This window comes from Somniosus microcephalus, unplaced genomic scaffold, assembly GCF_052327205.1.
Source record: "Somniosus microcephalus isolate GS21.2 unplaced genomic scaffold, FLI_Smic_1.0 unresolved_chr4, whole genome shotgun sequence".
Taxonomy (NCBI): domain Eukaryota; kingdom Metazoa; phylum Chordata; class Chondrichthyes; order Squaliformes; family Somniosidae; genus Somniosus; species Somniosus microcephalus.
In genome coordinates, this window is record NW_028225182.1 from 44,152,848 (window position 1) to 44,165,062 (window position 12,215).

Here is a 12,215-nt window from a genome sequence, read left to right on the forward strand (position 1 = left end):
TCAAGCTCGTCTCGCAGATATGGTCAGGGAGATACCTCGTCAGCGGCCGCGGCATTGACAGGCAGCCCAGGTCTCACGAGCTCAAAACCTACTGTCGCAAGATGTGAATTGCAGCACAGAAACAGGCCATTGGGCCCAACAGATCTGTGCCGGTGATTATGATCCACATGAGCCGCCCCCCACCCCACTTCATCTCAGCCCATCAACATATCCTTCTATTCCTTTCTCCCTTGTGTGTTTATCCAGCTTCCCCTTGAATGCATTATACTATTCGTCTCAACCACTCCCTGTGGTAGCGAGTTCCACATTCTCCCCTCTCTCTGGGTAAAGAAGTTTCTACTGAATTCCCCATTGGATTTATTAGTGACTATTTTATTTGCTCAATGGGGAAGATTTTCAACTTGCCACCCGGGTGTGAAACTGGGGTCAAGGTTCGGCCACCTGTTCCAGAAACCGCCCGAGCAGGAGACGGTGCAACAAGTCTGCATGGTGAGGATACAGGGAGGGAGAACCAGTCTCACCTTAGGAAAAGTTTTGAGGAGCATAACTGTCAAAATAATTTGCAAGAACGAATACGGTTAAATGCAGCGGACGCGAAGCTGGGAATGGATAGGAGCGTCAGCATTGAGCACTCCCTGGTCAGGCACATCATCATGGTTAGACTGGGGCGGGAGCACCCTCACTGTCAAGAGATTGAGGGCAAGCCTGTAGCATCGGCCGCTTCCTTACCATGTTCTTGGTGGTGACGTTCAAGACTCGACAGACCAAATTTAGGACATCCTGCACCGGGATCTTCACGGGCACCGGGAAATCTGAACTGCACCACAAGGAAAAGGGTCAGTCAGATCTATCTTAGTAGAGGGGGAGGGGGGGGGCAGAAAGCTGAAAATTGTTTATTAAGAGCGAAGTACAAGATTCTCCCTGTTGGCCAATCATAAGAGAAACCGCTCGAGAACAAGAGCGATACCAGGTAGTGAGGATCAGGACCATGCACCACCTTGGGCTCCCGATTATCCACCGTCCCATCAGCCCCATGGCTCCCGATTATCCACCGTCCCATCAGCCCCATGGCTCCCGATCATCCACCGTCCCATCAGCCCCCGGGATCCCAATTATCCATCGCCCCATCACCCCCGGGCTCCCGATTATCCACCGTCCCATCACACCCAGGATCCCCATTATCCACCGCCCCATCACACCCAGGATCCCCATTATCCACCGCCCCATCACCCCCGGGCTTCCCATTACCCACCGCCCCATCACCCCCGGGCTCCCGATTATCCACCGTCCCATCAGCCCCCGGGATCCCAATTATCCATCGCCCCATCACCCCCGGGCTCCCGATTATCCACCGCCCCATCACACCCAGGATCCCGATTATCCACCGCCCCATCACACCCAGGATCCCGATTATCCACCGCCCCATCACCCCCGGGCTTCCCATTATCCACCGCCCCATCACACCCAGGATCCCGATTATCCACCGTCCCATCAGCCCCCAGGCTCCCCATTATCCACCGTCCCATCAGCCCCCGGGATCCCGATTATCCACCGTCCCACCAGCCCCCAGGCTCCCCATTATCCACCGTCCCATCACACCCGGGATCCCCATTATCCATGGGAGAGGACTGTCTGCCCGAGTGTAGAGATGTGCAGCTGGTATTCTTACCATCCCTCAACCCTTCCCTTCATCTGCGCCTACAGTCACTCTATTCCCCCTCCTCCCGTTCCATTCCTCCTTTCCCTGTTCGGTGTCCGCCTGTGCCAGTTGATAGCACTCTCTCGCCCCAGAGTCAGAAGGTTCAAGTCCCATTCCAGAGACTTGAGCACATAATCCAAGCCGACACTCCAGCGCAGTACTGAGGGAGCGCTGCACTGTTGGAGGTGCCGTCTTTCAGATGAGACGTTAAACTAAGACCCCATCTGCTCTCTCGTGGATGTAAAAGACCCCATGGCCACTATTTTGAAGATGTGCAGCAGAATTCTCCCTGGTGTCCTGGCCAATATTTATCCCCGGTGTCCAGCGGCCAATATTTATTCCTCAATCAACATCACTAAAACAGATTATCTGGTCGTCATCAGATTGCTGTTTGTGGGAGCTTAATGTTTCTTACATTACAACAGCGACTACACTTTAAAAAGTACTTCACTGGCTGTAAAGCGCTTTGGGACGTCCTGAGGTCGTGAAAGGCGCTATAGAAATGCCAGTTCTTTATGAAGTGCTCACGAGGGGGCGCTTTTGAAGCACGAGCTGTTGCTCCAACCCCAGCCCACTTAGCCGTGAAGAGGAGCGAACAGCGAGGGCCGCGTCGTACCTGAGAAGCAGCGAGAGGCACTTGCTGAGCGCGAAGAATCGCTGCCTCAGCCGCAGCACGTGGAACGGGTCGCTGTCACTCAGCGCGGGCAGGTGCAAGCCAACACCGGGTCCCTCGTAACGAACGGGGTCTGCAACAAGCAAGGGAGGGAGGGAGGGAAGAGAGGGAGAGACAAAGACATCCGGAGTCAGTATTACTCGGTAGCATTCAGGACTGGTTCTGTACCAAAATACAGAGTAATATTACAAAGACAACCACCTCGAGAGAGAGAGAGAGAGAGAGAGAGAGAGAGAGAGAGAGAGAGAGAGAGAGAAGCTCTTAAATAAATGAAACACAGAATCTTAGTCATTCAGCCCACCATGACTGTAAGGGCTCTTTGAAAGAGCTATCCAATTAGTGCCACTCCCTTGGACTTTCCCCATAGGCCTACAAATTTGTTCCTTTTCAAATATTTATCCAATTCCCTTTTGAAAGTTACTATTGAATCGGCTTGCAGCGCCCTTTCAGGCAGCGCATTCCAGATCATAACTCACTGCGCAAAGAAAATTCTCCTCATCGCCCCCTCTTTTGCCAATTATCTTAAACCTGTGTCCTTTGGTTATCGGCCCCCCCGCCAGTGGAAACAGTTTCTCCATTTCCACCATCAAAATCGCTCGTCATTTTGAACACCTCGATTAAATTTCCCCGTAGCCTTCTCTGCTCCAAGGAGAAAAACCCCAGCTTCTCAAGTCTCTCCACATCACTGAAGTTCCTCAGCCCTGGTACAATTACAAATAAATACATACAAGGTGAAGGTGTCAGCCATTTCTCACTCTTGACTAATTTCCCCCCACCCTCAGAATCTCAAAATGCAAACTCCTTGTCTCCCTCGCTTTCGCTACAATCCTTTCAAATTCAAGGGACAGATTAACAATTTGCCGCCCACCCGATTTACATTTCTGTCGATACGGCTTATTTTCAGGTTTTGCTGCTGGATAATCTTTCTGCCTTCGGCATCACTAGTGACTCCTGCAAGTGGTCCATGCGTCCCTTACAATCCGGAGCGCACCCATCACTGTCGCCTATCTAGATTGAACCCGGGGCTCTTAACAGAGAAATCTTGATGCGTATACCACTACTGAAATGCGGCACATACTGCCACGTACACCTTTTACAGAAAGCAGTCTAAAACCCACTCAAGACAAGACACAGCTTCAGCCCAATTAACTGGCTTATTTACATATAAAATACATAATATATAAAAAATACACTCCAGATACCAGAGCACAAAAATCCAGACTGACACTCCAGTCCAGTGCAGTGCTGAGGGAGCGCTGCACTGTCGGAGGTGCCGTCTTTCGGATGAGATGTTAAACCGAGGCCATGTCTGCCCTCTCAGGTGGACGCAAAAGATCCCACGGGCCACCATTTCAAAGAGGAGATGGGGAGTTCTCCCCGGTGTCCTGGAGCCAATATTTATCCCTCAATCAACATCACTAAAACCAGATTATCTGGTATCACATCACTGTTTGTGGGAACTTGCTGTGCGTAAATTGGCTGCCGCGTTTCCCACATTACAACAGTGACTACACTTCAAAAGTACTTCATTGGCTGTGAAGCGCTTTGGGACGTCCCGAGGTGGTGAAAGGCGCTATATAAACGCGTGTCGGTCTTTTTTTTTTTTTTATGAACTCTTCGCACAGCGAGAACAACCAACTCCCCCCTACACTGAAAAATAAAGGAGTAATGTGCAACCTCTAAACTCAAGCTTACCCGTCCTAATGCTCAGTGTGGCCTTATACAGGAAACTTTGTGATATCCGGCACCGAGCTGTTGCCGTCCCATCAAAACTGCCGGACACTCCAGCGCTAATGTTGAGACATACGGAGATTTTGAGCTCCGTATCTGGCAACAAACCCTGTTGCTTAGCAACAGCTTCTAAACAGTCGGCTGTACCTTGCAAGCGTCTCTGTAGCTTAGCAACAGCTTCAGCGAGACCTTGCAGAGCCTGACTGGCGAAAAAAAAAGCAACGAAAAGAAAAAAAAAAACCCTAACAAACGGCTCCTGATTTTTGCCGGTGGCTCCAGCATTCCGGACAGTTAACCTCCGGATAAACCAAAGTTTCCTGTATGCGGAATGCAACACGACTGAAATGTTATACAAGCTTAAAAAATTCAACTCGGGCAAAATCCAATTTGCCACTCCAAGCTTCGCTTCTGTAACCAGCACTTTCAATTCAAGCTTGGCCTTGCCTAGCCAGCACGTCCCAATCAATCCTCTTTTCTTTCCTATTTATTTCAACCTGCGCGGTGGGTTTCTCAATATTAATAAGAAAGGCCACCGCTGGATGATAGCGTTGCCGCGTGGCAGGGATCAGTGGCCGCTTCAATGCTGGATTCCATCGCCGGTGTCATTTCCAATTCATGGCAAACACCGCCGCACCAAAACCCAATCTGGAGCTGTGCGCCAGCCACAAAGTAGCCAGTGCGTCTTAAGCTTAGCTACATAGGATTTACAGCACAGAAACAGACCATTCGGCCCAACCAGTCCATGCCGGCGTTTATGATCCACTCGAGCCTCCTCCCAACCAACTCTACCAGCATAACCCTTCTCCCTCGTGTGCTTATCTAGCTTCTCCTTAAATGCATTAATACGATTCACCTCAGCCATTCCCTATTTGATTTCTTGGTGACTATCTTGTATTGATGGCCTCTAGTTTTGTTCTTCCCCATAAGTGGAAAACATAGAAACATAGGAGCAGGAGCAGGCCATTCGGCCCTTCGAGCCTGCTCCACCATTCAATATGATCATGGCTGATCCTCTATCTCAATGCCATATTCCCGCTCTCTCCCCATACCCCTTGATGCCTTTTGTGTCTAGAAATCTATCGATCTCCTTCTTAAATATATTCAGTGACTTGGCCTCCACAGCCTTCTGTGGTAGAGAATTCCACAGGTTCACCACCGAGTGAAGACATTTCTCCTCATCTCAGTCCTAAATGTCCCACCCCTTATCCTGAGACTGTGACCCCTCGTTCTAGACCTCCCCAGCCAGGGGAAACATCCTCCCTGCATCCAGTCTGTCTAGCCGTCAGAATTTTTACATTTCAATGAGATTCTGCTCATTCTTCTAAACTCTAGTGAATACAGGTCTAGTCGACCCAATCTCTCCTCATAAGACAGTCCTGCCATCCCAGGAATCAGTCTGGTGAACCTTCGCTGCACTCCCTCTATGGCAAGTATATCCTTTCTTAGGTAAGGAGACCAAAACTGCACACAGTACTCCAGGTGTGGCCTCACCAAGGCCCTGTATAACTGTGGTAAAACATCCTTGCTCCTGTACTCAAATCCTCTTGCAATGAAGGCCAACATACTATTTGCCTTCCTAACTGCTTGCTGCACCTGCATGTTTGCTTTCAGTGACTGGTGTACAAGGACACCCAGGTCCCTCTGTACATCAACATTTCCCGATCGATCACTGTTTAAAAAATACTCTGCCTTTCTGTTTTTCCTACTGAAGTGGATAACTTCACATTTATCCACGTTATACTCCATCTACCATGTATTTGCCCACTCACTCAACTTGTCTAAATCGCCCCGAAGCCTCTTTGCATCCTCCTCACAACTCACAATCCCACCTAGTTTCGTGTCGTCAGCAAACTTGGAAATATTACCTTTGGTTCCCTCATCCAAATCATCATTGATATATATTGTGAATAACGGGGGCCCAAGCACTGATCCCTGCGGTACCCCACTAGTCACCGCCTGCCACCCCGAAAAAGACCCATTTATTCCTACTCTCTGTTTCCTGTCTGTTAACCAATTTTCAATCCATGCCAGTCTATTACCCTCAATCCCATGTGCTTTAATTTTGCACACTAACCTCTTATGTGGGATTTTATCAAAGGCCTTCTGAAAATCCAAATACACCACATCCACTGGTTCTCCCTTATCTATTCTACCAGTTACATCCTCAAAAAACTCCAGTAGGTTTGTCAAACACGATTTCCTTTTCATAAATCCATGCTGACTTTGTCTAATCCCGTTGGTATTTTCTAAGTGTCCTGTTATCACATCCTTTATAATAGACGAGCATTTTCCCTACTACAGGAAACTCTTTTTTCATCCGGCACCGACGGGGCCGGCGTCATACCGGTTGATCAAAAAGTCCGGATTACAGAGAGGTATACTTACCAAGGTACACGGCCACAGGTGCAGGAGCCCCGGTTACACGGTCACAGATCCAGGAGTCCCTGTTGCACGGCCACAGGTGCAGCAACCCCGGTTACACGGCCACAGGTGCAGGAACCCCGGTTACACGGCCACAGATCCAGGAGTCCCGGTTACACGGCCACAGGTGCAAGAACCCCGGTTACACGGCCACAGGTGCAGGAACCCTGGTTACACCGCCACAGGTGCAGGAACCCCGGTTACACGGCCACAGGTGCAGGAACCCCGGTTACAGGCCACAGGTGCAGGAACCCCGGTTACACGGCCACAGGTGCAGGAACCCCGGTTACACCGCCACAGGTGCAGGAACCCCGGTTACACGGCCACAGGTGCAGGAACCCCGGTTACAGGCCACAGGTGCAGGAACCCCGGTTACACCGCCACAGGTGCAGGAACCCCGGTTACACCGCCACAGGTGCAGGAACCCCGGTTACACCGCCACAGGTGCAGGAACCCCGGTTACACGGCCACAGGTGCAGGAACCCCGGTTACACGGCCACAGGTGCAGGAACCCCGGTTACAGGCCACAGGTGCAGGAACCCCGGTTACACGGCCACAGGTCCAGGAGTCCCTGTTGCACGGCCACAGATCCAGGAGTCCCTGTTGCACGGCCACAGGTGCAGGAACCCCGGTTACACGGCCACAGGTGCAGGAACCCCGGTTACAGGCCACAGGTGCAGGAACCCCGGTTACACGGCCACAGGTCCAGGAGTCCCTGTTGCACGGCCACAGATCCAGGAGTCCCTGTTGCACGGCCACAGGTGCAGGAACCCCGGTTACACGGCCACAGGTGCAGGAACCCCGGTTACAGGCCACAGGTGCAGGAACCCCGGTTACACGGCCACAGGTCCAGGAGTCCCTGTTGCACGGCCACAGATCCAGGAGTCCCTGTTGCACGGCCACAGGTGCAGGAACCCCGGTTACACGGCCACAGGTGCAGGAACCCCGGTTACACAGCCACAGATGCAGGAACCCCGGTTACATGGCCACTAATATATAGTAAAACTTACCTGAACCTACTCCTGAATTTTGCCGGTTAAGAGAGATTTCTGGATATTTAGGTGCCGATAAATCGAAAGTTTCCTGTACTGATGTTAGGCTAACCGCTCTGTAGTTCCCTGTTCTCTCCCTCCTTTTTTAAATAGTGGGGTTACATTTTCCACCCTCCAATCTGCAGGAAACACTCTCTGTGTCCACTCTATCAAAGCCAGTCATCATGTTAAAGACCTCTAGCAGGTCACCCCTCAGCCTTCTCTTTTCAAGAGCAGAGACCCAGCCTGTTCATCCTTTCCTGATGGGTATAAACTGTTCTTACTGCTACACGATCGCACGGAACTGCTTTTGCCCTCACCCGTTTCCGACCCTTCGTACATCTGCCCCACCAGGCTGTGCAGTGTTGCTAGGAGGCAATGCAGCTGATGCCCCCAGGACTCGGTGTACTTCGTGCCCTGAGCAAATCCGGTGCCCAGCCCCGGCAGCAACACGTAGCATTGGCAGGCCAGCTAGGGAAGAAAAGACACAGAGGAGGACCAGTCAGTCAAATGTAGAATCAGATTATCGTACAGCACAGGAAGAGGCCATTCAACCCATTCCACCTGTGCTGGCTCTCTGAGAGCTACCCATTCAGTCCCAATCCAGCAAATTCAACATAATTATACCGAGGCTAAAAGGGTTAAATTAGGAGGGCACCTTGCATAGACTAGGCTTGTATTCTCTCAAGTACGGTGTGATCTAATTGAGGTGTTTCAAGATGGTTAAAAAGGAGTTAATATGGTAAATAGAAACGATTTCCTCTGGTGGAGGGGTGGGGGGAGCCTATAACAAGGGGGCATAACCTTAAAGTTAGAGCCAGGCCATTCAGGGATGAGATCAGGAAGCACTTCTTCACACAAAGGGTCGTGGAAATCTGGAACTCTCGCCCCCCAAAAAGCTGTTGAGAATGGGGGTCAAATGAAAACTTAAAAATAGAGATTGAAAGGTTTGTGGTAGCAAGGGTATTAAGGGTTACAAAATCAAGGGGGATAGGTTAAGATGCAGATCAGTCGTGATCTAAAAGAAAGACTTGCATTTATATGGCGCCTTACACGGCCTCAGGACATCCCAAAGCCAATGAAGTGCTTTTGGAGTGTAGTCACTGTTGTAATGTGGGAAACGCAGCAGCTAATTTACACACAGCAAGCTCCCACAAACAGCAATGTGATAATGACCAAATAATCTGTTTCAGTGATGTTGGTTGAGGGATAAATATTGGCCAGGACACTGGGGAGAACTCCCCCTGCTCTTCTTCAAAATAGTGGCCGCGGGATCTTTCACGTCCACCTGAGAGCAGACGCGGCCTCGGTTTAACGCCTAATTGAATGGCAGAACAAGTTCGAGGAGCTGAGTGGCCTGCTCCTGTTGCCCTTCCCTTTCCCCGTACCCTTTCAAATTTTGCTTTCTTATGCAACAGCGGCGATGCTAAAGCTGTGGCATCTCCATTTGTCACACCAGCTACCCTTGTAGCCCAATCGTGTAGCATTAAGAGCAACGCCCTGGTGCGGGCCAGCACCAAACTCCAACTCTTGGCACTGATGGACAGAAGGCCTCCATCTAGGTGTCGGCCGTGGCTCAGTGAGCAGCACTCTCTCGCCTCAGAGTCAGAAGGTCGTGGCTTCAAGTCCCATTCCGGAGACGTGGGCACATAATCCAGGCCGACACTCTCAGTGCCAGTACCGAGGGAGTGCCGCACTGTCAGAGGTGCTGTCTTTTGGATAAGACGTTAAATCGAGGTACCGTCTACTCTCTCGGGAGGATGTAAAAGATCCCGCGGTGCTATTTTGAAGAGCTGGGATGTTCTCCCCGATGTCCTGGGGCCAATATTTATCCCTCAATCAACATCACTAAAAACAGATTGTCTGGTCATTATCACATTGGCCCAGAAATTCGGGTCGGGGGCTTCCCGCGGGTGCAAGCCCCCGACCTGCAGGTACCTTGCGCGCCGGCAGTTGCGCTGTAGGGCCCCGTGGAATTCCGATCCTAGGCCTCCTCCAACTGCCGGCGCGCAGTGCTTGCGTGTCCCAGGGGCGTAGTTAGTGCGATGCGTCCCCTGGGATCACGTGGGCCATGGGCAGCCAATCGGAGCAGGGAATGTTTCATTCATAAGTCTTGACAGGAAGTGCTGTCAAGACTTATAAATACTACGGCCCCAAAATAGCAGTAAACCTTCAAATAAATTTTTAAAAAACATCACATTTTTTAAATAAACTATAAATTACATTAAATAACTATTTTAAACAATAATTTAAATTTTTGAAAAAAATAATTTTATATTCTAACAGGGCTAAAAATAACTTACCTTGCTTTAAATTATTTAAAAATAATAAGCCTGTGGAAAAAATGTTTTAATTTTAATTAATTGACCACTTACCTTGTAAAAAGCAGGCCTTACGCCTGCTTTTTACATTTCTAAATTCTAAAGACTTACCCTCACGGAAAAACCTGTAAAAAAACGTACGTTCGATGCGCACGCGCTGCCTCTCCCGCGCATGCGTTCAACCTCTGAACCCCTGCTTTCAGGGGAACGGAAGTGCCGGTTTCCCGCGCATGCGCAGTGCATGCAGGAAACCGGTACTTCCATCGGGCCTACGGGTGAGTACCCCGTGCGTACTCACCCGGGGGGACCCGAAGTTCTGGGCCAATGTTGTTTGTGAGAACTTGCTGTGTGTAAAATGGCTGCCACATTTCCTACATCACACCAGTGACTACACTTCAAAAAGTACTCCATTGGCTGTGAAGCGCTTTGGCACGTCCTGAAGTTGTGAAAGGCGCGATGGAAGTGCAAGTCTTTTTCTTTTCACAGCACATCTGAACTCAACCAGGCAAACAATCTCCAATACAACTTTCTAACGAAACACACCGAGATCAAACCCCACTCTGAACTGGCATTACCTCCTGAACATGCGGACTCGCAGCATCCAGTTTACAGAGGAAATAAGCAGTCAGCTTCCCCTGTCGGCACAAACAAAGCAAAGTTACAATTAAAATCGCAGAATAGAATCGGTACAGCACGTTAGAAGGCCAGTCGGCCCGCCGAGCTCGTTCCGGCTCTCTGCGCGAGCACTTCAGCTAGTTCCAATCCCCGCCCATTCCCCGTAGCCCTGCAAATTTATATCCTTCAGGTAGAATTCTTCTCCGGCTGCTACTGCTTTCTCACCTCCCAGCATCTGCTCTGCAGTAATGACTCAGCAGAGACCTCTCTGTAACCAAGACATATAAATCAGTGTTATAGTGACAGACCTGTGCCCACCAGTACTGTACCCCAGTGTTAGTGACAGACCTGTACCCACCAGTACTGTACCCGTGTTATACACTGACAGACCTGTACCCACCAGTACTGTACCCGTGTTATACACTGACAGACCTGTCCCCACCAGTACTGTAACCCAGTGTTATACAGTGACAGACCTGTACCCACCAGTACTGTACCCGTGTTATCGTGACAGACATGTCCCCACCAGTACTGTACCCCAGTGTTAGTGACAGACCTGTACCCACCAGTACTGTACCCGTGTTATCGTGACAGACATGTCCCCACCAGTACTGTACCCCAGTGTTAGTGACAGACCTGTACCCACCAGTACTGTACCCCAGTGTTAGTGACAGACCTGTACCCACCAGTACTGTACCCCAGTGTTAGTGACAGACATGTCCCCACCAGTACTGTACCCCAGTGTTAGTGACAGACATGTCCCCACCAGTACTGTACCCCAGTGTTAGTGACAGACCTGTCCCCACCAGTACTGTACCCGTGTTATAGTGACAGACCTGTACCCACCAGTACTGTACCCCAGTGTTATAGTGACAGACATGTACCCACCAGTACTGTACCCCAGTGTTATAGTGACAGACCTGTCCCCACCAGTACTGTACCCGTGTTATAGTGACAGACCTGTCCCCACCAGTACTGTACCCCAGTGTTATAGTGACAGACCTGTACCCACCAGTACTGTACCCCAGTGTTATAGTGACAGACCTGTACCCTCCAGTACTGTACCAGTGTTATACAGTGACTGACCTGTACCCACCAGTACTGTACCCGTGTTACAGGGACAGACCTGTACCCACCAGTACTGTACCCCAGTGTTAGTGACTGACCTGTACCCACCAGTACTGTACCCGTGTTATACAGTGACAGACCTGTACCCACCAATACTGTACCCCAGTGTTAGTGACAGACCTGTACCCACCAGTACTGTACCCCAGTGTTATACAGGGACAGACCTGTACCCACCAGTACTGTACCCCAGTGTTATACAGTGACAGACCTGTACCCACCAGTACTGTACCCCAGTGTTACACAGTGAGAGACCTGTACCCCAGTCTTAGTGACAGACTGTACCCACCAGTACTGTACCCGTGTTATACAGTGACAGACCTGTATCCACCAGTACTGTACCCCAGTGTTATACAGTGACAGACCTGTACCCACCAGTACTGTACCACAGTGTTATACAGTGACAGACCTGTATCCACCAGTACTGTACCCGTGTTATAGTGACAGACCTGTACCCACCAGTACTGTACCCCAGTGTTATAGTGACAGACCTATACCCTCCAGTACTGTACCAGTGTTATACAATGACAGACCTGTACCCACCAGTACTGTACCCCAGCATTATACAGCTTAAATTTCTCCCATCATCGTATTGGGAA

The 12,215-nt window shown here is 50.3% G+C and overlaps 1 protein-coding gene across 1 annotated transcript in view; it reads right to left on the reverse strand.

The window, feature by feature from the left end:
• The window catches only part of pelp1 (proline, glutamate and leucine rich protein 1), a 42,800-nt gene that overhangs the window by 23,491 nt on the left and 7,094 nt on the right, over positions 1-12,215 (reverse strand). The window contains exons 6-9 of the mRNA XM_085977420.1: positions 10,452-10,511; positions 7,876-8,026; positions 2,316-2,445; positions 730-817 (exon numbers count right to left, since the gene is read on the reverse strand). Of these exons, the coding sequence (XP_085833546.1) occupies positions 730-817; positions 2,316-2,445; positions 7,876-8,026; positions 10,452-10,511 (429 nt within the window). The remainder of the gene's footprint in view (positions 1-729; positions 818-2,315; positions 2,446-7,875; positions 8,027-10,451; positions 10,512-12,215) is intronic.